Genomic DNA, 27,455 nt, shown 5'->3' on the forward strand with positions numbered 1-27,455 from the left:
CTTCTTATTTTTAATATCAGTTACGTACTTTGGGGCGTTCTGTGTTATATTTGATGTAGTTTAGTTAATGTTTACTGCATTATTTTAATTTCACCTGATGGTGTTTAGTGTTTGTGTGACACTGAGCACTGTCTCTACATGTTTATTGGTCATTGCTCCTGGAAGGGCTTCTATTGATGATCTTCATGTCATCATGTGCTTTTCTGTAATTTTTACAGTGATTAACACTACCTTATAAAGTAAAAAGCAGATATTTACAGTTTCAGAAGGTTATCGTTTTTTTTACTGTAAATGTAACAGAATTTATTGTAATATTTTTACAGTGCCAGCATGGTCATGTAAATTACAACAGTTTAAACTAAAATTTACAGGTTGTTCTGTAAAGTAGTTTACATTTTTACTGTATTTTTTATTTTTTTTTAACATAATTATTCTGGCAATCACAGCTGCCAGTTTTTTTTTTTGTTTTTTTTTTGTAAAAACAACAGGATTTTTTTTAGTGTACTTACACTACAAAATGGCATAGAATAGTGCACAAGTGTACGGTTTGGGTCACACCTAGGTAGAATTGTGAAAAACTTACTATTGAAAATTGTGATTAGCATAAAACAGGGATAACTGACAATGGGTGAAGCTTATGTCTCTCCTTTTTAAAAAAAAAAAAAAAAAAATATATATATAACCCTAATCCACAACTAACCCTAACTATGTATAATTGGTCAGATCTGATGTGTATAAATAAATAGAACACTGAATACATCAGTGTTAACGTGTTAATGTTGACGGCACTGTCACGTAGAACATGTTACTTTTCTCAGCGCTGTTATGGACAGCCCAGTTACTGTTTTCGATGACTGCATATGTATGTATGTACTTTTGTACATCCGGGACCAAATTTTTATTAAAAAAAAAAGATTTTAAGCCATCATACTTTTTAAGTGTACAAATTTCTCCAATAATACAAACATCTCCATCAGGTAAAATGAGCTACCCTCAGAACACACTTCTTATTTTGAACAGTAAGCCAGAATCACACAGAGTATCATTTGTTTGTCATAACCAATTCAAACCATTCAAAGTAAACAATTGTCTTCATTGTTAAAATTATAGCTTTATTTTTTTCCAGATACAAAATGTCAATTTCACTCATTTCAACATTTTGGCTCCCAATTTCTCCTCAATGGAGAGAGTAATTCTATCCAAGATGGGGAAAAAACATGTCTTCTTCACAATATGTACAGGCACATATACACAACTGTTAGCAAACTATACACAATACAAATAGAAAAGAGTCTTTAGAATGGGTCTAAGTTCTCTTTTAACAACAACTTCATAAGAAAATGACCATATACTTTTCCCCCTTGTATAAAAGTTGTGTAAAATGTGGTAGAGAGCAAGGGCTTCATATACGCCAACAATCCTTTTTAACAATGGGCTGAATTGTTAATCTGCAAAGATGCTGTATTCCTCACGACTGGCAAGACAGTAAATTGCCAGACTGTACAAAAGATGTTGTGTAAAGAAATGAGAGTACATAGGAGATTTGCAAATAACCTCACCGTCATGTACAAAGCGCTACTTATACTTACAAGCTTTAATGCACACACACATCTCATTCACACAGAGTGGTCCACTCGTGTTTATGAGAGTCATGCACTCATAATGCAGTCCGTAGAGTGAAACTCTCATCAACCATACCAATCAGAAAATCCAATCAAATCTCAAGCATGCATCAGTCTAATAATCAAAAATACATCAAGAGGCCAAACACATTCAAAAACAGGCTAGTAAACATACAGAGGATAAGCAAACTAATAAGTTGAGATATTTTTTTACAACACAACCCTGTGCATATTAATATGATGAACCGAAATCGCATAAATAAATGCAGGACCAGGGAAGCCTTCAGAAATACATTTCAAATAGATGTCCAGACTGCATCTAGTTTGTATGAAAGCATCAAACAGGGGTTTAGATTTGACCCTTCAATGAATGAAAGATTCAAATGTTATTTTCAGTTCTTTACATAAAAAGGATTACATTAAAGCATAAACCCTTTAATTTAAGCTTTACAAAAATGCAGACATTATGGGTGCACCAAAATTTAAACACAAAGTGCTTCTGGCAATAAACAAATCATAATTTTAACAAGCAAACATGAACAGAGCACATAACGTATAGTTTAAAGTTCAAGCTGAAATCATTACAATTACAATTTACACTTTCGTCACCTGTGACATGTTAAACCAGGTTGGAAATGAAGTGCTGGACTGAACTAGAAATGAAATAGGCTACAAAAGTGTGTTTATACTGAATCCATTGAGATCAGCGGCTGTAATCCTGAGGCTGAAACACACACAGTGACCAAGAGCCCAATATAACAGAATTAACTCGCCATTGATCTTCACTAATTCACACTTCCACGGGCAATATTTGTGCCACAGTTCCTCATCTTCTTGACTTGGCAAGTAATGTCAAGCATGTGTATTTTAATTGGTAGACATTATAAGAAGTAACAAAGGCACATTTGGCGGTCATGTATAAATAAGCATTATTTACAATATAAGTTTCTATTCAGTGTCTGATTTACACAACTCTCAATTCAACCGCTGCTGTTCTAATCACTGGAACTGAGCAATAAAGACGCTTTTCTCCGCCTGTCACCTCAGAATCCAAAGACCCAAACTGACCCAGTTTTGTTTCAATATCTCCCAAGAAACTGCACATCCCAGCTGTATCTCTTTGGATTTCATTTGATACACAAATCACATATTATTATAGCTTGGAGAAATGTGCTCCCTTGTGCTATTAAATTACAGTACATGCAAGTATGGGCAAACTGGGTCATATTTAACCCAAACATCCAAGGAAAAATGAAGCCTATTTTAGGACCATTAAGACTTTTGGCATTGTAGCATTATTTTCATGACGATTAAACACATTTACCACCCCACCCCCAGCTCTTGTTACCGTAATGCAAAAAATTTAGTATAACCGTAATGTGAAAAAAATTGGCATTAAATGACAATAAATGTGAAGTATTTATACATCATGGCTATATAGTCTTTGATATGTGATTATTTAAAACAAAAAAGCTGAAACAGTCAACAGCATTTGTAGCATAATGTTGATTTTCATTTGGACTTGTACACAAAAAGCATAGAATAGCAAAGCAAAAAAAATTATATATATATATATATATATTATACATTAAATATATTATTCAATTTTTAGTTTAATAAAAAGGAGGGACATGTCAAAATAAATTCTTTTGTGGAAATTAACATTATTCCACAAATGTTGTTCATTCAGCTTAACTTTTATTGAATCTGTAACATTCCTTTAATGGTCCTAAAAAAGGCTTAATTTTGTATGCAAAAGGTGAAAGAACAACCACATCATGTATCAGAAATCTTGGGAATGAAGGCATATCAATGCTATGATGAACTTTAAGTTAACCAGGTCATAGATCTGCAGTACAAGAATCAAGACATTTGAGATGTTAACAACAGCGAAAAACAAAGAATGGCGAATTTGTGACTCACTTGCATGCACTTATTAAATTACACAATAATATGCACACACAAATCTTGTGCTCTTATAACTTGTTTTGGCACTTGTGTGCATAAACTTACTCTAGAATGTTCCGCATAAAAGTTCCAAGTTTAATACTTGAGTGATCAGCAATACTAATGTAGAAATGTCAGTATAAAATGTTAATACCACATGGCCAGACTTTGATTTTGAGTTTTGATCGAAGCATAAAAACTAGGCAAAGAGAAAACTTTGACATCTCTAAACCTGGAACAAAATACTCCATATAGATGAAGTAACTGAAGGATGTAAATAGTTTTGAGATGATTGCAATGGTTGTTAGGAGGTCACACCTTGTAGCAGTCCATGAAACTTTGATCATGGAATTTAAGTATAAAAATTGTTTTTTAAAAATGTGTCTCAGCATGTCACAATACATGTGAGAACCACTTCAGTAGATTTGGGGTCAAATAATTTTAATTCCAGTAAGCTTCACATATACAGCAGCCCCTTTTGGACAAACACACCACCAATTAACAAACATGAACACGCACGCACACACTTTCAATTCATCAATGCTACTAGGAGTAGTTTGTAGCTTCAGTTTGAAAACCGATCCTTCTCCAGTAAAATTACCATTAGGGTTTCATGAAAAGAAGTGGTCATAACTTCATTTCCGGTTCCCTTTTGTTAAGAATTCGCTGAGTGCTCATCGGAAAAGTCATGGAAGCACGCGGGGAGGGCAGAGTTTGGCACTGTGGCTGGATTTAATCAGCCGATCAATCAACACGTCGCTTGAAAAAGCACCGATTGGACTCTGTGATTAAAGGGTAAAAGGCCAAAGCCTAAAGGTCAGTGACTTTATTCTCCACCAGGGCAGCAACCTGCTGCAGGCGATACGCCAGCTGCATCTTTTGCCCCGCAGCGTCCTCCTCCAGAGACATGATAACCTGTATACAATGCATTCAGCACAAAACCCAATGTGAGGAATAGAAATTCACTCAAACGAAACAAGAAGCTTTCAGTCCCATACTGACCTGATCATAGTATTTGTTGATATACTTGTATAGTTCATGCAACGCCACCAAACTGTTCATCTCTGATGCAAAACTCTAAACAGACAATCAAGAGACAGTTACGGCAATCTTACAACAATTCACATGACTTGAAATATACTGACAAATCAGACATAATGGGAACTGAAACTCGGTCAGTAATTACCCAAGACAAAAATATTTAAAATGTGAGCTTGAATTTTATTGTAAATTCATTTAATACTATTATTTAGACTATATGTACATATTTCTATAAACTCTGAAAACACTGAACACTTCAGATTGAAACTATTTCAATTAAACCAATTTTATAAAAAATGCCCCTGAAAATCTGTTCTAGGGGGGCAAATATTGCCACTTCATAGAAGTTCCCAATATTGTTTCGGAATTCTGCAATTCTAATTTAGCGTGAATTTTTCTGAAAAATGTTAAACTGTCTGAATTTAATTTAGAAGAGAATCAAATTCTAGCTCACCCCTGACAACTCTGTGAGGGTGGAATTCATTTCCTGATAACAGCCAGACACTGCGTTGTGAATATCACTATAGTACCTACAAGAGATCATAGAATAAATGTCATTACAGAATTAAATCTCTTTACATTTGACTTGATGTATTAATTTCAGCTCTACATTGATCCTAACAGGGTGATTCTCACCAAACTATCAAGATCATGCCCTGGCTCCTATTTTATATATTAAAATATATATATGTTATCCCAATATTATTTTATTGTATTTTGCATACAGAAAATGAAACCTATTTATTAAGGCCATAAAGATTTTACATTGTGACATTGTTTATGGCAGTTATGCACATTTTACCCCACCATTCTCATTACCGCAATGTGACAAAGACTTTAAAGTATGTTAAGTATAAAAGTAAAAAACTGTAAAGTATTTATGCATCATTGTAGTACTCCCTTGGTATTAACTTGTATCTTCACTGAATTTAATACAGTAAAAAATGACTTACGGTAATGAGAATAATCACTGAAAACAACAGAAATGGTAAAGAAACATGAATGCACTACGGTAATGAGAATTGGGGCTTAAATGTGTTAAATCGTCCTGAAAATAATGTCACCATGCAATTTGTATTGATTTGGGGTTAAAGCTGAAGTATGTAACATTTTCTGTGATAAAATCACACACACAGAGACAACTGTCAATAAGCAATTTGTAGGGTAATTTTCACTAAAAAGGTAAACTGTCTCGGTGGCGCTATAAAATTTCCTCTGTTTTAAACGACCCGTCCACACGACACAATAACACTGGGCCCGTTTACATGCACACCAATACGCTGATTACTCCCAAAAAAAAAAATCAAGAAATCCACATTTACATGACATTTGAAATAATCGCGTATTCTGTTTTTTTTTTTATTTCAAATCGTGAAAAGGCATGCACAAAACATGTGCACATTGGATAAGCATGTAAGAACCCCAGTTAAGGTGTTTACATGTAACGCAAACGCGTCGATCGGTTTATTCTTAATAAGCCCTTTTTGACCCTACAACAATAAAGGAAAGCCATTTAATGCGTTTACATGACCAGACATGTTGTCGGCTTAAGCTTAATCGGTGTAAGAACGTTAATTTAATGTGCTCATTAAATTAACCAATGGTCTGAGATGGGGGCGGGACTATCTGTTTGTTTGATCAACAGTAGGGGGTTTGAAAACAAACGTTTATTTTTGCAATTCCGTTCGTTGGCACTAGTGGCGAAGACATAACACGCTTCAGCTTTAAATCTGACCAGGACATTTTAATAACGGGTATCGTGAGAATCACCTAGTTTGAAAAGGGCAGTATTGCTGTGTTATGCTTTGATAATCTCACCTTTCCACCAGCTGCTTGTATCGTGGAATTTCCCTGGCGTACAACAATTTATTCACAGGCGAATCCTAAAGGACACAGAGACAAGACAATGAGCTCTTTTATACATTTAAAGAGTGTTTTCTTATTTCCTTTTCTCTTTCCTGTCCTTGTTCATCTTCTGCTTCTATTGTATATGAACACTCACTTCCAGAAGCCACTCATAATGAGGTCACAGCTAGAGAGGTCAAGAGGTTAATTGCTGTACTGACCCGACCCACTTTGTGCTCGGATGTAGTGCAGGAATCAATGAAGGTCTGTGCGATAACGGAGAGGACGGCATCCACACTATCCGTCACCTGCACATCGAAAACAAACTGAGGGTTCTTCAAGATGTTCACCCAGAAACGCAAAGGTAAACTGCAGACAGACAGAAAACAAGATAATAAATTAACGTTCAGTATAACACAAGGGCCTTGTTCCTATAAATTTCACCACATTTTTTGATCATTGAATTTCCACAACCTTTTGAATTATTTGTAAACACTGGGAAAGGATTTAAAAAATAATCCTAATACAGACAGATTCACAAAATAATCATTTATACCACTTCTGAACTGGTTCGGCCACAAATCAAACATTACTATGGCAAGTTTTACTCTTCACAAGAGCATTATTTAGCCAAAGAAATATTTTTGTATTAAAAAAAAAAAAAAGGTCTACATAAGTACATTCATAAAAAAAAAAAAAAAAAAAATACATAGATTTTATGGAGAAAACAAATTCACAAAAACAAAACTCTTTCTTTCTATTCCATGACTGAGGGAACCCTTTACAATTACAACAATATAATTCTGAGCAGACAGAATTAATTTCTAAGAGTATCATCTGAAATAAATCCAAATGTCATATTTAATCTAAAATGTATCTCAGTACAAAAGTACAGCATGATTGATCTGAGAAGCAATCCTGCTGTTTTGAAAAATGTTTAATATAATGTTTCAAGAGATATGGGCAGTTCTGCTGACCTGTTTGTTTTCCAGATGTGCACCGTCTCTGGGTCGTCGATGCCATGTTTCTCTGCCATATCATCCAGGAAGTCAAAAAAGAATCTGACAGCAATGGGTGGAGGCCTTTTAGTGCTCAAAATGGCTACAAACACATCATCTACAAACTTCTGCAGCGTGCCCTGAAGATACACATTTATAAACACAGATCAGCTTTCAATCATTCTGACAGTCAGCAAAAGATAGATGGAAGATATATCTCCCAAATAAACATGGAAAGTACAGGATCTATTCAATATGGCATACACAGTATGACAGATCCTTCATTCTTGCACTTGTAGTGTACCTTCATTGAAAGCAGTCGTGTTAGGTAGATCTCTGGGATTGCTTTTGCTCGCTCTCTCTCTCTCATGCTGCTCTTCCTGTGTTTGGGGATTTCAGAGTCTTCGCTTGGCTTTACTAGATGCCACAACCGAAGACCTTCCTCCTCCTCCCCCTCCAGGATAGGAGTTTCTACAGTAACCATAAAGAAAATAACATTACAATGAGAAATTTATATTTTGATTTCTGATGGTCAGCAATTAAGTAAAAATATCTGGTAAGTAATTGGAGTTTTCTTAAGATTGATCAAATTGCGTGCTGTTGTCTTACTCTCTCCAGTCTGGTACACCTGGTTTACTCCTAGAGAACTCTGGGAACGAGGGATGAGAGCCACGGTGGCCCCATCAGGCACCTGATAGGACAAGAGGAGAGAGTCTTAAAGCCAAGTCAAATCACACCTGACAAACCAATTAAACAACCAACCAGACAACCAACCAGTTAATCAACTAACCGGTTAACTACCCAATCCACAAATAAACCAAACAGCTAACTACCCAATCCACAAATCATTCATCCATCCACCCACCAACAAACTAACCAGACAACCAAGTCAATCAACTAACTCAAATCAATCTACTGGCAAACTACCCAATCCACAAATCAACCAACGTTGAAAGGTGCCATCTGTTGTTCCTGGCAGGCTACTCTGCCTTAAAGGCTTCATTTGGTTAGGATTAGGGTGGGGGCAGGATTTGGGCATCTGCTGCCTGCCAGGAACAAACCTTGGCACCTTTGTACAATGGGCTTCACAGATCAACCAACCAGCTAACAAACCAATCCACAAACCTTTCAACTGGCTAACTAACCAATCCAAAAATCAACCAACCTACTAAAACTATCCAATCTACAAATCAACCAAACAGCTAAACAACTAATCCACAAAATCTCTCTCCATCCATCCTTAAATCAAAGAACCTGCCAACTAACTAATCCACAAATCAACCAACTAAATTTAACTAACCAATTCACAAATCAACCAAATGTCTAACTAACTAATCTACAAATCAATCAAACGGCTAACAAAGTAATCCACAAATCATCTATCACTCAACCTGTAACCAACCAATACAAAAATCAACCAACTGACTTACCAGTTTAACCACAAATCATCTATCCTCAAATCAACCAACCGGCTAATTAACCAATCTGCAAATCAATCAAATGACAAACTAAGTAATCCACAAATCATCTATCAGTCCATATATACACAAATAAAACAACCTGCTAACTAGCCAATATAACAATCAACCAACTGACTAACCAACTAATCCACAAATCATCAATCCATCCACAAATCAACCAAACAGCTACCTAACCAATCCACAAATCAACCAACTAACTAACCAATCTACAAATCAACCAACTGGCCAAATAACCAATCCACAAATTAAGCAACTGGTTTACTAACCAATCCATAAATTAACCAACCAACCAGCTAACTAACTAACCAATCCACAAATCAACCAACTGACTAACTAACCAATCCACAAATCATTCATCCATCCATCCACAAATCAACCAACCAACTACCTAACCAATGTACAAATCATCCAACTGACTAACTAACCAATCCACAAATCAACAAACCGCCTAACTAACTAATCTACAAATCAACCAACTGGCTATCCAACTAATCCACAAATCATCCATCCATCCATCCATCCAATCAACTAACCAACCCATAAACGCACAAATCCACCGATCAACCAACCAATCTGATTAAACTTGAAATGTGCAAGATCGTATGTTTGTCACATCATATGTACCTTGTAGTGCTGTAAAGTGTTAATCCGTTTCCAGCGACCCTGAACGATGGCTGTGACATCATCATCAGAAAGAGTCAGGTGACCCGCCTGACCTGATCGCCACTCTGAGGAAACACAGTAACCAAAAATAAATATCCAAATATATTGAACTGAATAAAAACTGAACAAACTAGTATTTCAGATTTCAAACTATTTCTACCAAAAATATTTAACATGGTTAGGACTAGTCTAGCTAGGTAAAAATTGACTGTACCAAGGTCCAATGAGTCTGCGGCTGGTCTCTGGGAATAAGGAGCTCCTTTATAGATCTGGTCCAGGATTTTATCTTTAACTTGAGTTATTGTGTCAGAGTCCAGAACTTTAACAGGACAGGGCTGGACCTCGACTCCACTTTTCACCAGCACTGTCAGTGTCTAAAGACAGAAAACAAAAAAATAAAAATTTTAATGTCTCATATGCTGTTCCAAACCTATATGATCTTCTTTCATGGAACACAATATGAGATTTTAGGCAGAATGACAGGAACTTTCATTGCATCTCTATTTTTCCATACAATGAAAGTGAATGGTGACTAAGTCTGAAATTCTAACATCTTTTTTTTTCCACAGATGAAAGTAGGTTTGGAACAACAAGAGGGTGAGTACATGGAAAAAACACTGAGATGGACCCACTATTGAGCAGTAGTCTATGTCCTCTCTGAGAAGGTGACTGTCATTGAGAGTGCGTTTGGCTTTGCCAGTCACTGCATCCACCGGTCCTTTATCCACCTGGTACTTAATAGCCCTATACAACTTGTAGAGAGGCTCTCCGGCAACCTCCTACACAAACAAAAACACATTTTCATACATTAGCCTTGAGAGGCTGTGCATTAGAATGATTTTACAACAGATGAAGTGGTCCCCCCATTTGTTGGGTTTTAGATTTTACTGTTGGAGCCAACAATTTGATAAACTAGTGATTTGTTCTCATAATTCACTATCAATAAATTCAACTGTATAGAATTGCCACATGTCTAGAATGTAGGCCATCACACACTCTGATACCTTGAGAAAAGAGTAGAGACAGATGGACATCCAGTTGGTCAGCATCTTCTCCACAACCGTTTCAGTCCTACAGATGACGACATGCGTGAAATATTATTTCAGAGTAGATTTAACATAATCAGATCAGAGAGGATTAGACCGTTGTTTTTTACACAGCTCAGATGAAGATTGAAATAAATAAACAGTCCCTGAGATTAACCCTCATGTTTTGTTTGCCAATTTTAATAATTCAAAAACATTATAAGCATAGCAGTAACATAAATACCACGCAATGTTGCTCAAATTTTATGAGCACTGATTATAAGCACAATTTCAACTTGGTAACTTGCTTCCAAAGCCCAACATGAAAAATTACTTTGGTTTGGGATCTAACATACTTAAAAATTAAAACTTAAAAAGTATTACTTAAAAGTTAATGTCAATGTCATTATTCTTATTTTTTCCTCATACAGCTTTGGGGTTTCTAGGACTCTAAACAGAAAGGAAGTCAAGTCAATTTCAACGGACTATGAGATAATAGTAGTGAATTCCTTAACTCTATGTTCCTGCAACTCAACTAGTAGAGCAGGGTGCTAACAACACAAGGTCATGGATTCAACTCCCAGGGAATATACATAATGGTAAAATGTATATCCACTGTAAGTCAATTTGGATAATACAGTGTATCAAATGACTAAAATGTAAAATACCTGCGCAGCATGAGTTTGGGATTCTTGGCCACATATTGCTGCACCAGATCCCCCAGCAGAGTCTTCATGACATCAGTGAAGTACTCCAGCTTATCATGTAGAGCCATCGTGAGTAGAGATGCAACATAACCTCTGTCTCTCTGTGAGAAACTCTGCTGCGCTTCCAGGGTATGAATGAACTGGAGGAACCCAGGGCAGAATTTATCTACATTAGTACCACCGATGTTACCTGAGATGCATAAAAGCTTACTACTTTGACAAATCTCCTTCAAACAACCCAAGCTTTCAAAACAAATTTGCAAAGCGTCTCACACTGCTATTCAGAAAGTTTTTATAGTGTTACTTAGAAAATATGGCGTTTTTATATTAGGGGTCCCTTGGTCGGAGTCACTGACCCGTATCAGGAAGAGTCTGTTGTTGAGCAGGTTATTGAGTTGACCCAGGCCCTGCACCACAGTCTGTCTGCGAGAATCAGGCAAGTCCAGGTTCTGACTCAGTGGCGCCCCCTTCTGGCCTGGAAAGAAAACACGTTCTGCATATGTGCGGTAATCCAGAAACGGAATTCCAGGACCACCAACGTCACTGCTCAGATCCATCATCTCGGTCATCAGATCTGGAGGACAGGAAAATGTCAGTATCACTGTGCATGTTATAATAAATTTACATTTATAAGGAGTGCGGAATAAAAAAAATTGTATTTCTTTTTTACCATGGCAACCATAGTTTTCACCCAAACACCATGGTCAATTATACAGTTTAGAGGTCACTATACTTACAAATGCTTAATTTGACCAATCACAATCAAGTATTCCAAGAGAGACATGTAATAACTAAAGTTTAACAGCAGTAACAATAATTATAGTAAATATAGTATTTTGGTGGAAAGTATGGTTATCATGGCACATTTTTATAAGGCCAAACTGTATGGATGAAGTGCTGTGTTTCGATGTACCAGTAAACTCTTTTCTGCACTGATCTCCGACATTTATTTCCAGAGTCTCTAGCTGCACCAGAACCTTTTTATAATCTCTCAGAGCCTGTTTACTCTTCCTCCTTTCCAAACACACACAGAGAGAGAACACACACAGGGTTAGAGCATTACACTCCTTTAATGGATCCCATTAAAATACTTTCAGAGAGCTGGTTTATTGTCATGACAACAGACTAAGAGGAAATCTGACATGAATTCAGACTCTACCTGTACATGAGAATGATGACCAGTACGATGAGAACGACCACTGCCGCCCCCGCTGCCAGTCCGACCTGAGCTGCCAGAGGCACTGGGGAGTGAAGATGATTGTCGTACTGCACTGGACCCAAATCAAACTCCAGCTTTCCCATTAACACCTGTGAGAAACACACACATTGACAATTTTGATTACAAAAGACATACCTATTTCACTTACACTGCATCCTAACCAGGTATGATGCAACAAATGTGTTTGATATGTTAAAGGGGTCATGAACTGCCTTTTTTTTATTTTGTACTGTTCTCTGAGGTCCACTTATAATGTTATCAAGATTTTTAAAAAACATCATAATTTAGAAGTAATAGGCTATTTTCTGTCCTGTTTTGACCCCACCTCATCGTAACACACCGTTTGAATAGGCGTGGCGGATTGTAGACTCTGAAGTAAACGCCCGCTGGTATGATTGGCTAACAGTTTTGCATATTTAAAAATTTTCAATGTCCCCGTCAGTACACGCGTGGAATTGTTTTGAAAACTTCCGATGTTAAGAAATGGCAGCCGGTGAAATTCAGCTATACATCCTTCATAGATGGACGCTGCTGTGATTTAGGTTAAAAACGCATAAATACTCAGTACACATCAAACGATCTGTAATAGACAAAGCAATAGTGACCACGTAATAAAAACAGTTACTCACACTTGTGTGGTGCGACATTACTGTCGGATCCAATATAGTCGGAACAGCATCGTCTTTTAGTTTCTAATCTTTCTGAAAATCCTGCGTCAAATTCGTTTGCCTTGTTTGTAAATGAATCCGCGGTAAAATGAAGTGAACAAAGGACCAAGTTCTTACTGACGCGGTCTGGAACTTCATTAAAAATGAAGTTCGTCCACTCTTTCCTAATGTTGGGATCTGAAGGAAGGCAACGCAAAGACTGTGTTTTTCCACAACTTGGCAATGCACAGCGTCTTGTTGTCTTCGGAGCCATCTTTATCGTTTGGTTTCTGCGTAGACATGCGTTTGCCTCTCTTGTTATTTACCTACTACATGCGTGAATCAGTGGGCGGGGCTAAACAGGCAGTGATGTAGAAGCAGGTGTTGATCTTCTGCGGAGGTGGTGTTTAGCCACACTATTACGTAATAAAGTGGCACATTCCACATCCTGTCGTTTTGGCAGATTGGCTTCAATATAAGCTGTTTTTAGACTAACGAGAAAGTTTTGAGTTCTGAAACGTACAGGATTTTTTTTTATAGTACAATGATCTCTTATATGTGAAAAGATCAAGGGAATTTTGATTTCTCAGTTCATGACCCCTTTAAATAATTATAATAAATACATTATTTTTGCATCACGCTGGGTAGCTCTGGTCACCGTGAAATTTAATTGGTCCAAAAATCTACCTACAAATGACTTATAGTTGTCTCTGCATATTAAGCTGGAATGAAACGAAGTATTTTAACATCCAAAAAATTATACACTTCACCTTTAGAAAAATAGCAAAACCTATGAAATAAAACTGATGAAGACTGGATATATACTGACTTTGAGGCTGGGTAATTTCTTGTCACCCACAGGGACAGGCTGTTCCTCAGGTGGTTCACAGTACAGGTGTGTGTTATCTAGGGTCTTCACGTCACACTCTTTATCTCCCAACTGTGCGAGAACTTCCTCTCTGCTCATGGCCAGTGTCAATCCCTTGCCCTTTAAAAGACACAAAATACATAATCAGTCACATAGCAACAACGTTTGGTTTCAGAAGACTTGGAATATAGTGCACAAGTCATATGGACTACTTTAATGATAATTTTTATGGTGTTTGTTTGTTTGTTATTTTGATGGTTGACAGCCCTAGTCCCCTTTAGCTTTCTTACATGTAAAAACGTTGAGGGTACATTCTTCAACATTTCTCCTAATGTGATCCAAGAGGTTTAGAACGTCATCACATATAAGCCAAATGAATCAAAAGTTCTACGCTTTTTTAAACATTCTATATTTTAAGACCACTAGGTGCTGCTGCTGATGACATACACCAAGTTTCGTAACGATACGCCAATACTTTATTGAAGTATAGCATTTTACAACAAAATTTAAAAAAGCTGATGCCCAATATGACTGTCATTGGAACATTGGGTATCATTTGATAACCCAATGAATCTAAAGAAATCAGTCTTACAATTCAGAATTTATAAGCAAAAAATGCCATTTTTCATATTTCTTGAACAAAACTGCTCACGCACTCTCAGGGCAAGATGGCTATGACATATGACCACTTAGGCGTGCTCTGTATAAAAATTCATTGAGGCAATCTATGATAACGGTTTGGTCTATCAAAAAGCTTTTGACATCTTTTTATCATGAGTGTACCTAAATGATACACACCAAATTTTGTGCAAATTGGACGTATGGCCTAGAAGTTCTAAAGTATAGGGTTTTCAGAAAAGTTTAAATGGTGGAAAATCTAGTTTGTTTCTAAGCCATACGGTTCAAAAGTTATACACGCAGAAACACTGCACTACTTTGAACTGTTGGTGTCATTTTTGGGTGAACTACTACTTTAAAATCATTAGCATTCATCGGTCTAACAAACCTCAGATTGCTGTACATTATCCAATGTTTTATTCTGATTGTATGGTACCTCCACAGCTAGCACTCCTCCAGGTTTGAAGCGGATGGCCATTCCCGGAGCCTCACTGTTGAGCTGGAATAAATCTGGGTTTGAGTGGTATATGAATGGTTTGTTCTTGATGGTGTGAAAGTCAATGTGCACGTTGTCCATCTCGAACCACACTCGCACAATCCTAGAATCCCCCTGCACTGTGGGGCTCCAGCAAATCATCCGCTCAGAGGTAACGTTGGTGCACAACTCTTGTCTCTGAAGATAGAGAGAAACACATGTACAAACTGTGCCTCTGAGAACACTTTCTTTCATAGGCCTCAAGAGTGCAGGGGTACAAATTCAGTCAAGTGAATGATTAAACTATTTTTGAATAAATATTTAAACCTTTGAGAATGAATAAAATGTGATTCAAGTCATGTTTACATACATTTTGCAAATTAATTTTGTTTGATTTGTAAAATTTGTTCTCCAATCTGTGAAATGTTTTTTTTTACCATTATCAGGGGATTCCTGACAGAAATGTGACTGTATCGCCGCTTTCTGGCTTCAAAAGGTTCTCTCGGCTCATAAGAAACTGACATCTTTGGCTGTTGAACGACATCAAGGTGTTGTCCAGTCACATATACAGCACGGCCACCCCTACATTTAAAGAAAAAACAAGATATTAAAGGTAGAGGTTGACCGACTGTGGATTTTGGTGGTGGAAACTGCTGATCTCCTGGATTTTCATGCACAACAGTCTCTAGAATTTACTCAGAATGGTGCCAAAAACAAAAAACATCCAGAGAGTGGCAGTTCTGCAGATGGAAATGCCTTGTTGATGAGAGAGGTCAACAGAGAATGGACAGACTGGTTTAAACTGACAAAGTCTACAGTAACTCAGATAACCACTCTGTACAATTGTGGTGAGAAGAATATCATCTCAGAATGTTATTCTGAGATGCGGGTTGGCGCTGTTTTGGTGGCATGAGAGGGACCTACACAATATTAGGCAGGTGGCTTTAATGTTGTCGCTGATCGGGTGTGTGTGTGTATGTGTACATATATATCTTCAGATGAGGTTTAATGAGGAATAAGGTTTATTATTATTTACAAGATATGAAATTGTAGACACACTGTATGTGCTTTTGTTCTATAGGTCACATTTTTCACTGCATGCACTACATATTAAACACTTCATTATGTAATCCAAATAACAATACGAATTAAAGGATAAAAATATGAATGAATATTGTCAATGATGAAAGATGTAGATATCAAATCCCCACAAGGATGTGTGTGATTGTTTTATTTCACCTCTAGAGGCCGCTGTTAGACTGAAGCACTACAGTAAGCCAACTATAGAATCCTCTAGCACTGGCCACAGAGAAATAAAAAAAAAAAAAAAGCTGTTGCAACTATCGACATAGGTTTTTGCCAATTATCGATGGTTCCAAAAAGCAGCTAAATGCACCGATTAATTGGTAAAACCAATACAATCGGTAAAACTGATAGAATTGCAAAAATAATGGCTGTTTTCAAACAAGCTTCCCAACCCCCCCCCCACCACCACCACCGCAGCCGCCACTGGACATTATCCCACTCCAAACTCACGCCATTTGCTGAGCCAATGTTGTGTCAGACTGGACAGGATGCATAAACAAACAGCAATGTTTTGATAGCACCACAGCGCCTACACTTTTGGGGGAAATGAACCTACAAATGCTTACTTCTCTGCATATTAAGCTGGTATAGGAGAATGTATTTTTTTTAAATATTTTTGTAATTAAGATTTTAATAGGTAATAGGAACATAGGTAAAATATAAAGAGGCAAAGGCACACTTACCCATAGAAACTCTCTGTAGGGGTTACATCGATAATGATTGGGTCTTCCATATAGCTGAATAGGACAGTACCCACAATCCTCTCTGCCCTTCCAAACAAGACTTTGACTGGCACATTTCCTGTTTGGTTTGAGTAACTGGTGCGACAGATCAGCCGAGTGTCACTCACTCCATCTCTTTCAGGAGAAAAAAGCCAGAGAGACATGGCAAATAAATGCAACCTGTAGTTTGTAATCTTGGTTTTACAGTCAGCATCTTTTCACTAATTTATTACAACAGTTAAAGCTGAAATGTGCAATTTCTGTGCCCCAAAAAAATAGTGATTATTTTCAAACAGGTTTCCCACGATGCATCGCAATTCTTTCTCAAATGATTCTGAAACAATCCTTAAAAATACGGCGGAACAACAGACTGAATGAGCTTTATTTTACAACTTCTTAAAGAAAACAAACAATCCGTGCTATGCATCATGAAAAATATTTAAAGAACAGGATTCACAATCATGCAACAACATATTACATGCTCAAAATCATTCTCACTTGATCATTTTCATGCACAGCCCCTGAAATATATATATATATATTTTTACACAGAACAAAAGGCTCAAGAGTCATCTCTGAAAGTGGATGATTTGGAACCAGATTGTGACTCCCTGAATCTAATCGAATCAAATCGTAAGGTGCCAAAAGACTCCCACCCCATAGCCCCACATGGAATCTGTGCTTGCAGAACTCTGCAGAGAAGTCAGCATATTTCCACAGAATTGAAATGGCAGTCGTTAATAAAATTCTATACATCTCTCGCACCATACGTGTTTCTTTATTAAATATTTGAACTAATTTGATAATGCTTTCAGCAACCAATATAGGTGTTGTACTCTCAACTCCATTTTACACATTTTTACATTTGAATCTATTCCGCAGAATTCCACAGATTTTGTCCAAATCTCGGTGCAGATTCCTTCTTGGCCTGCAAACAGTTAACTTAAAGTAATCTCTGCACATTTAGCTGGGATAGAAAAATATATTTTCACATAGAAAAAATTAACACTTCACTTTTAAACAAGTAAATACTTCTGCATTTGTTTTTATCAACAAACATACAAGTGATATTAATGCTTACATGCGACAGGGCTGCAAGCCCACAAACGCCTGCAGGCCTGTTATCTGGTCGATTCTTTGCTCTGTTTTTTGTCCCGTCAGGAGTTGAGACCCAAGAATCGTGAGCATCGTCCCTCCAGCTAAAGGACCTTTCTCAGGCATAATCCGGCTCAGCTGTGGGTTCTGATACGAGAACGTCTGCTGAGACTCTCCTCTGTCCGAACCTCTGACAGTGATGACCACTGGTCCAGCTGTGATATTTGCACTGGCTTGAAGTTCACACACAATGCTGAAACACAAACACACCAGCACAATTTTACAGCACACCTTTGCAATGAAAAAATATGCAATGAAAGTGAATGGTGACGGAGGCTAACATTCTGCCTAATATCTCCTTTTGTGTTCTACAGAAGAAAGCTATACAGGTTTGCAATGACAGGTTTGACAGACATTTTCATTCTAGGGTGAACCATGCCTTAAAACTGATGATCGAATTGTACCTGGTGGATATGCGATAGGCCTCAGATAGAGGTCTGCAGGTCACGCCTGCCACTGTTACTCCCGCCTGGATGTCCTGAAAGCTCTGGCCTAGGTTCGAGCCTTGGATTGTCAGCAGAATGCCGCCCTCTAGTGGCCCGGTCAGTGGCTCGACCTGACCACAGCGAGAAACACAGAAAAGAAAATTGTGAAATGAAAATTAAGGATCCTGAATCAGTTATGGTTGTAGATACTCCTTTTATAAAGTCTTCAATGTATATTTTTTATTAAATGGCTATTTAAGATTCTCAGGTATAACTTATTGTCCAAACAGTATAAACAGTGTTGCCACCATACAACACACACACCATTATACCGATAAATTCATGGAAGCCAATAACTACTGTAAGCAGTTTGAGAAAATGTATGTACATAATCAACATTTAATCAACAGTTTAGCACGTACAACAGATATGCATCTTTTATAAATGTGTGTTTGTACCTGAGTAATGAGAGGGGGAGGGCAGGTGTCAATGGTTCCACTGGTGCATGATTGGTTATAAAGACAGCTGGGAGTTTCATCACCACACCACACACACCCGTAATCGGCAGCAACCGCACGACACTGACTGCAGTCGGACTGTCCCACTGAGCAGTTATACAGCTGCACTATAACAGACAAACACAACATCACAATGAGCACACAAATCGCTGTCACTTCCTGCTTAAATGGCTTACTGATGTTATTTTCAGAACAGATAGTTTCTGACTGGATGAGCCTTGTTGGAAGGCAGTGAAAATGACTATAAATGCATACCTGTGACCACCCATTCTATATTACAGAGCGCAACAGTTATTAAATGCTTTTACAAAAACGTATAAACCTTTAAAAACAGAACTACTGTGAGCTCCAAAGTTGTTAATCGAAGGTATATGCTTCGTTTATAAAAAATGTGTATTCAATAGCAAAATTACTGGTCAATAACTACCCTATCCATGTTCCTGAAGGAAAACAATCCACCAATCAGAAAGTTGTGGCCGACAAACCGCGCCATACAATCTCTGTCATGACCACCCACTCCCATGACTGTGAATGACAGAAATAGAGTCGGTCTCCCTTCCCTTCTAACTACTAATATATTTACTTTATATGTATTTGAATATTTTACAATATACTGTACTTTAAACTATTGATTTTAAGTCATAGACCTTATTCAGTGCAGCGCCATCTTTGATTTCAGATGGGAATGACAATGAGGCTGTGAGAGATAGACGTACAGTCTCTTCAATGGGCTGTACTGCAGTTTAAAGTGTTTTTGGACAAAAACATTGAAAAAAAAAAAAAAATGTCTCTTCAAGAACTTTTTACAGCTTTATACCGTGTGTGCCATTGAAGAGATGGTATGTATATCCCTCACAGCCTGGTTGTCATTCCCATTAAAAATCAAAGATGGCACTACTGTGAATAAGGTCTATTGATTGTCAGTATAGAATCAATGTAGTTATCGTTTTTCTATTGTAGTTAATTCGATTACGTAATTCCTTCTCAATGCTACATGGAATTGTAGTTATTCCCTCATTAAAGACGTTAATTACAAAGTCTTGCACCTTTGTTGTTTTTATATGATTTCCAAATACTTTTTTGCTTCAAACTGAGATCTGTAATGTGATTCACCTCAGAGCTTGTTGGTTTGGTTCATGGCTTACAACTCTTTTATGAAGGATTTTATGAAATCCTTTACAGAGAAAAATAATTCCTGAAACAAGACGGCTGAAAAAGTGTCCGGGCATTGCTGCACTCTATTGTGGCAAGTTGCTACGTTGCTTGGCGACCGCAAACAGCCTACAATTAGACATATGAACTGTTTAGACCTTATTCACACTAGCACCATCTTTGATTTTTAATGGGAATGACAACAAGGCTGTGAGGGATTGATGTACAGTCTCTTCAATGGGCTGTACTGCAGTTTAAAGTGTTTTTGTATCATTCCGCGGACAAAACATTGATAAAATATCTGTCCAAGCACATTCAGTATACAGAGAACTCCAGACATCATGAGTTGTGGAAAATCAGATGTGATCTAGGAGCTTTATACAGTTTTATACCGTTCGTGCCATTGAAGAGATGGTAAGTTTACCCCTCACAGCCTCGTTGTCATTCCCATTAAAAATCAAAGATGGCGCTAGCGTGAATAAGTTCTAATACTTGATGGAATAATTGTTTATTCAGACAAAACTTACATATAAATGCATCTGTTAATGAACAGATGTATTTTATCATAGTACTGTTTGCGGTGTTTTATAATTCAGGTTTGTGCTTAAGAACATCCCTTACTCATGGTAAAATTACAAACACATGGCCTCTTTTGACTTATTGATTTAATCTACATGTGTCTGAATCTTATCGAAGGACAAAGTCTTCAAGCAAGTATCTTGTTACATTTATGCCTTTGGCAAATGCTTCCATCCAAAGCAACCTGCAGTGCTTTAAAAGTGTACATTGTATCAGCTTGTGCATTCTCTGGGATTTGAACCCCTGACCTTGACGTTGTTAGCATCATGTTCTACTAGTTGAGGTACAAGAAAATTAGTTTGCTTGTTTGTTTGATGATGAATAAAATATGGTATACTTATATACCATATATGGTTTATAATATACTTACGGCGGAGATGTGGTGCTGAATCTATACGCTGTGTCCCCCACTGCAGATATACAGGGGCTGAATATTCAAACTGCTTTTCTGAGTACTGAAACTAAACACATATACACACAAAATCAATTTATAATCAGCCAGGTGCGAGCAGAGAAATAACGTGTGGCACCATCAACAAATCAATGTGTAGATTGTTGTGTTTTGCTGCCTGGTACCATAAATTACAGCCAATATCATGGCAGATGCCATACACATGTCTATATTAACCGCAGCGGATACAGCGTGATGTGATGCAGCGATGAATAAATGGAAGCTATTAATATCACCTGATGAGCTGTGCACTTGAACACATGTGCCCCCGTCTCTTTGCTGCGGTCCAACGTGGCCCGCAAACGCAGCTCCCGGCCTTCGATGACCAGCACACATGCGTAATCTTCCTCATCCTGTTTGGAATATTAGACGGTATGTCACACAATCAAACACTAATCATATGCTGTCTTAAAACCCCTTCCCCCACCTCAGACACATTATAATAAATTAGTTCACTCAACCCTCATGAACAAGCCCGAGAATAATGGGCCTCTTTAAATGCATGACCATGAAATGATCAAGGCCAGCGTACTGACTGAAATACAATGGAATGATAAATGGCAGATGAGCATTACCTCAAATATGTCCAGGTTTTTGCCCTGTAGAGTGACCTCCGTGTCAAAGCCAACAGGAACCAGTGGCGAGCTTTGCAGGGCCCAAACGCAGGGGCAAGAGTCGGGCCCTCGAGGTGTTGACTGCTCCTGCATATACAGACATATACAAACAAGGGTTACCATGCAGGTAATATTCACCTATATATTCTTTTCTACAATATTTAAAACAGTTTTGTGATGGTACCATAATACAGGGATGGAGTTAGATGATAATACCATGATGCTTTGAACTTTTACAGGGCTCTCTGGAATACTTTATTCTGATTGGTCAATCGTGACAGTCTGTGGTCAAATATTTTAAATAACGACTAAGCTATATGATTGACTGTTGTCCCTGGCAACCGGTTTTCAATATAGCTTTATGTCTATATAGTTCAATGTCACTCATATCATTCTGCGGTCTCTTCTCGCATTATAAAATTATTTTTGAAATCAAATAAACATTTTAAACAAATCAACAGCTCAAACTCACATTGACACTACATGTCCATTTATTTATTTATTTGGCAGGAGGCCAAGTAATAAATGCAATAATATATAAATTATATAAAAAAAATAATACAAATAATAAATTTACCATGGTAGTGAATGACTACCATATTTACACTCACCAAGCACTTTATTAGGAACACCTGTACACCTACTTATTAATGTGATTACCTAATCAGCCAATCGTGTAGCAACAGTGCAATGAATAAAATAATGCAGATACAGGTCAGTAGCTTCAGTTAATGTTCACATCAGTGGCGTAGTGGACTAAAGCACTGAACTGGTAAGCAAAAGGTTGTTGGTTCAATCCCCACAGCCACCACCATTGTGTCCTTGAGCAAGGCACTTAACTCCAGGTTGCTCCAGGGAGATTGTCCCTGTAATAAGGGCACTGTAAGTCGCTTTGGATAAAAGCGTCTGCCAAATGCATAAATGTAAATGTAAATATACATCAACCATCAGAATGGGGAAAAATGTGATCTCTGATCTTGAGTAACTGCTGATCTCCTGGGATTTTCACACACAAAAGTCTCTAGCATTTAAAAAAAAAAAAAAAAAAAAATCCAGTGAGTTTCCAGTGAGTGGCAGTTATGCGGACGGAAAGCCTTGTTGATGAGAGGTCAGCGGAGAATGGCCAGAGTAGTTCGAGCTGACAGAAAGGCGACGGTAGTTAGATAACCCATCTGTAGTGCACAGAATAGCATCTCAGAATGCACATGTCAAACCTTGAGGCAAATGGGCTACAACAGCAGAAGACCATGGTGTTCCTAATAAAGTGCTTGGTGAGTGTATATTCCATCGAATTTGCATGGTTACCATTACCATAGTATACATCCAAAGAAACATGGTACTTTTTTGCCAAAAAACAGTTACTACAGTTATTGTTACTAATGTAAAATCATAATAGATTGCATCAGCAAATCTATTACCTGTCATTTAGTTCAATTTCTCTTTTTGATTACAATGGTGGCTAATATCAAGTTATCACAATTTACTGTAGTAACAATAACTTAAAGAACTGTGGTGGTACAATAATGGTATCAGATACTAATAGCATGATGCTTTGTTATACTGTATACAATGATTCTGAATGATAACCATATTCATATACTATGGTATGTAGTAATACCATGGCACTACCATAGTAACACATTCATTAAACTACAGTAATACCATAGTACTTTTTGGTGTCCCATTTAAACCTCACACAGAAAGATTTTTTCCTTCATTAGCAGAAAGCATTACTGATGGCATTCAAGGATAATAATTGTGCATTGTGACCTTAAAAAAAGGGCCTAGGGCTGTCTATAAGGATCACTTTAGTGGGCAGGAAATGGTAAAGCCCTGCAGGAGGAGAGAGAGAGAGAGAGAGAGAGAGAGAGAGAGAGAGAGAGAGAGACAGGGAGGACGATCGCTTACCCTGCTGTTATAGATGGCGTGTTGTCTGGGGCAACTCTTGTCATGAGTGCAGAGCTCATCCTTCACACACCAGTGACACGGCCACATACTGCTCACACATGCCATACACCTGTATCACACACATCACATGTGATGAATGAGAGTCCCAACAGAACGTTATGAAAGGATAGGCAATATCGAGCAGTATGGACCATAATCTACACTTTATGTAGGAATTTTTATCATTTAAATTGTTTTTTATTTAATTTCTTTAACTAAAGTCCACTTATAATGTTAGTCAAGGTTTCATGCACCAAAATCAGTTGTAAATTAGTTTTCCACTTATTTCCACCCTCTTGCTAACCACAGACCTGTTTAGAATTAAACAGGTGAACGTCATAAAAACCTTGGTCACATTTCACCCCAAACTCAAATAAAAAAATATACAGTATTTTGAATAAAGAAAAATGAAGCCTGATGAATTACTCCATAACAATTTCTATGAAGCCCATCTTTATAATGTATTGTAAAGGCATTATAAATGCAATATAATTTTATAACTTTTCATAAATAATTGTAATCACAATTATAATATACTTACCAATTCTAAGTTATACCTTAGAATGTAAGGCATTATAACATGACCAAATTCAAATTTTGTCTGCAGAATTTATAATGTATTATATACACCGATCAGCCACAACATTAAAACCACCTGCCTAATATTGTGTAGGTCCCCCTTGTGCCACCAAAACAGCGCCAACCCACATCTCAGAACAGCATTCTGAGATGATATTCTTCTCACCACAATTGTGCAGAGTGGTTATCTGAGTTACCATAGACTTTGCCAGTTCAAGCCAGTCTGACCATTCTCTGTTGACCTCTCTCATCAACAAGACATTTCCGTCTGCAGAACTGCCGCTCACTGGGTGTTTTTTGTTTATGGCGCCATTCTGAGTAAATTCTGAGACTGTTGTGTGTGAAAATCCCAGGAGATCAGCGGTTACAGAAATACTCAAACCAGCCCGTCTGGCACCAACAATCATGCCACGGTCCAAATCACTGAGATCAAATTTTTTTCCCCATTCTGATGGTTAATTTGAACATTAACTGAAGCTCCAGACCCGTATCTGCATGATTTTATGCACTGCTGCCACACGATTGGCTGATTAGATAATCGCATGGATAATTGTTGGTGCCAGATGGGCTGGTTTGAGTATTTCTGTAACTGTTGATCTCCTGGGATTTTCACGCACAACAGTCTGTAGAATTTACAGTAACTCAGATAACCGCTCTGTACAACTGTGGTGAGAAGAATATCATATCAGAATGTTATTCCGAGATGCGGGTTGGCGCTGTTTTGGGGGCACGAGGGGGACCTACACAATATTAGGCTGGTGGTTTTAATGTTGTGGCTGAACGGTGCATACTAGGCATACTGCAATAAAGTGACAAAAGCAATGTCTTCCTATAAACATTCATAATATATTTTTAAGAGGTTATAAGACATTACAAGTCAAGCTTGTACTATACTTTTAACATTTTCATATATTTACAAGCTTTAATATATGTTTTCATTAGGCCTATGTTCCACTTAAATTACACCCTGTTGGGTAAATTTCATGGAAAATTACTTCTGTATTCTGTGCATTTCTATACACTGTAACTTCCATTATACAATCTTGATTTGTAATGTACTTAACAAGTTATGTTATGGCTGTTTATAAGACATTGCTTTTGCAACTTAAAGCAGGCCAAGGCTACTTATGATCATGTTATAAAGCCTTATGACTGTTTACACTATGCTTCTTTTGCATGACAGCACTTAAAAAAAACCTAGACACATTCATGACAAGTTTTGTCTGATTCACCCAAACAATTTGTCATTGCTTCTATAACTTTAAGACTTCTATATGTAAATGAGCTCTGTTTTGATTAGCTAACATCGGTGTAGTGGTTAAGTTCACATATTCTTCAGGGCAAACCAAGTTACTGAATATTAAATAGGTGTTGATATGTAAACGTGGGCGGTCGTATGATAATGTGCTTATGGTTGTGACTTTATAACCACAAAAATTAGTAAACAAGCCATTTTTTTAATTTAGGTTAGTTTGGGTGGACTGAAGAAGGAGCTTTGCGTTAATGTTAGAGCATGTCAGACGTAGATTGTCTGTAAGGTACATTCAGCTTTTATTTCAAAATATTGCTATGATATGATCCCTTTAAAGCAGGGGTCGGCAACCTTTTTGACATGGAGTGCCATTTTTTTTTTCTTTTTCTGGTCTATGGCTGTGCAGAGCCACCCCCCCAAAAACATGCATGTATATGATTTTACGATGTCTCTATTTTGCATTTTTCTAATTTAATCGTTTATTTTTAAATACAAATTATATCATCAGCATAACAGTTTGAATGAAAAATTTGTGCAAAACCCGATAATTATGATATAATCAAGATCCTGCATGTGAAATTTCAGAGAGCATTTTGTGAAAGTGCTTTGATGAAAGAAAACCAGTCCTTTTGTACAAAATGAGTTCGCCACAAATTTGCTTATCTTATTACTGATCACGAAATTGTGTGGAATCTAAAATATTTCTTATATTATGTCATACATTTTTCAAAATCATGCAGAGGGGTAATCATAGCATGCAAGCAACAGCGAGAGAGTAGCAGGCTATTTTATATATTTATTTTGCACCATTTAAATCTACATCTTGATGTAATCCTTCCTCATGATCACGCAGCGTGTTTTCATCAGCTGAATGGGAGTCTAAACACTGTTAAGTGTGACAATATTCGCGCACTATTTAGCCCTTTTCGGTGAATCGCATCTGAAAAATCCTAAAACTTTATTTCCAGGTTTAATTTATAGTTTAAATAGACTATAGATTTTTGAACCCTACGATGTGGGTTTATGTTTTCTCTTTTAATGTAATTTTGAGTGTGACTATGGTTTAAGGTGGCTGTACCTGTATGCTGGGTTGGAAATCTCAAGGATTAATAGTGGTGTTTTCCATATTACATCACGTGTTGTTCTGAAAGCAAAAAAAAAAAGCAAAAAAAAAAAAAAAAAAGACACAAATGAAACAGAATGTAGGCTGTCATCCACGCAGCCTGACTGAAGCAAAGCGCGATTAACCGAACGCGAAACGCTGCCAGCTCGTGATGCAAGAACTGCTTGCACGCACTGCACGATTCTGTTGGGTATACTACAGTCTCGTCACATTTTTAATTTTTGTTTAGCCTCCCACTCAGCTGACGAAAACATGCTGTGTGATCATGAGGAAGAATTATATCAAGATGTATATTGCAATGCAGGTGCGGAATTTATATAAATAAAATAGTCTACTTATTCTCTCTCGCCGTAGCTGGCGTGCCAGTGATTACCCCAATACTGGCACACGTGCCACAGTTTGCCAACCCCTGCTTTAAAGTGTTGTTTGTGTGCATGTATCTGGAAGTCCTTACGGTGATGTTGCGTTGAGTCGTCCGACTGCTTTACAGTCATAAAAAGTGATGTTTGTGTGCGAGATGGTCACGTTTCCGAACTTCAGCTCCATTCGAACAGACACGTGATCTACAAACAAACAAACCTCCCATGATTCATAGATACCAGCAAATGGAAAACCAATAATAATAATAACACTTCTGTTTTCTTCTAAAGTGGCCTGCTTTTTTTCAATTCAAACCTTATTTGAAATTTAAGTACT

General features: G+C 37.4%; 1 protein-coding gene across 6 annotated transcripts in view; it reads right to left on the reverse strand.

The window, feature by feature from the left end:
- Positions 1-1,086: 1,086 nt before the first annotated feature.
- The window catches only part of LOC127424424 (plexin-B1-like), a 92,814-nt gene continuing 66,445 nt past the window's right edge, over positions 1,087-27,455 (reverse strand). For all 6 annotated transcript variants that reach the window (XM_051669632.1, XM_051669631.1, XM_051669629.1 and 3 more), the window contains exons 8-35: positions 27,214-27,322; positions 23,767-23,875; positions 21,820-21,945; positions 21,481-21,597; positions 21,164-21,254; positions 19,003-19,169; positions 18,524-18,675; positions 18,046-18,312; positions 16,926-17,099; positions 15,594-15,738; positions 15,118-15,354; positions 14,025-14,183; positions 12,489-12,637; positions 12,243-12,343; positions 11,686-11,903; positions 11,291-11,469; positions 10,602-10,668; positions 10,230-10,376; positions 9,812-9,971; positions 9,559-9,662; positions 8,063-8,144; positions 7,758-7,924; positions 7,433-7,593; positions 6,677-6,824; positions 6,429-6,493; positions 5,065-5,140; positions 4,572-4,646; positions 1,087-4,484 (exon numbers count right to left, since the gene is read on the reverse strand). In XM_051669632.1, coding sequence (XP_051525592.1) covers positions 4,380-4,484; positions 4,572-4,646; positions 5,065-5,140; positions 6,429-6,493; positions 6,677-6,824; positions 7,433-7,593; positions 7,758-7,924; positions 8,063-8,144; positions 9,559-9,662; positions 9,812-9,971; positions 10,230-10,376; positions 10,602-10,668; positions 11,291-11,469; positions 11,686-11,903; positions 12,243-12,343; positions 12,489-12,637; positions 14,025-14,183; positions 15,118-15,354; positions 15,594-15,738; positions 16,926-17,099; positions 18,046-18,312; positions 18,524-18,675; positions 19,003-19,169; positions 21,164-21,254; positions 21,481-21,597; positions 21,820-21,945; positions 23,767-23,875; positions 27,214-27,322 — 3,857 coding nt within the window. In that variant the 3' untranslated portion in view covers positions 1,087-4,379. The remainder of the gene's footprint in view (positions 4,485-4,571; positions 4,647-5,064; positions 5,141-6,428; positions 6,494-6,676; positions 6,825-7,432; positions 7,594-7,757; positions 7,925-8,062; positions 8,145-9,558; positions 9,663-9,811; positions 9,972-10,229; positions 10,377-10,601; positions 10,669-11,290; positions 11,470-11,685; positions 11,904-12,242; positions 12,344-12,488; positions 12,638-14,024; positions 14,184-15,117; positions 15,355-15,593; positions 15,739-16,925; positions 17,100-18,045; positions 18,313-18,523; positions 18,676-19,002; positions 19,170-21,163; positions 21,255-21,480; positions 21,598-21,819; positions 21,946-23,766; positions 23,876-27,213; positions 27,323-27,455) is intronic.

This window comes from Myxocyprinus asiaticus, chromosome 33 (genome assembly GCF_019703515.2).
Source record: "Myxocyprinus asiaticus isolate MX2 ecotype Aquarium Trade chromosome 33, UBuf_Myxa_2, whole genome shotgun sequence".
Classification (NCBI taxonomy): domain Eukaryota; kingdom Metazoa; phylum Chordata; class Actinopteri; order Cypriniformes; family Catostomidae; genus Myxocyprinus; species Myxocyprinus asiaticus.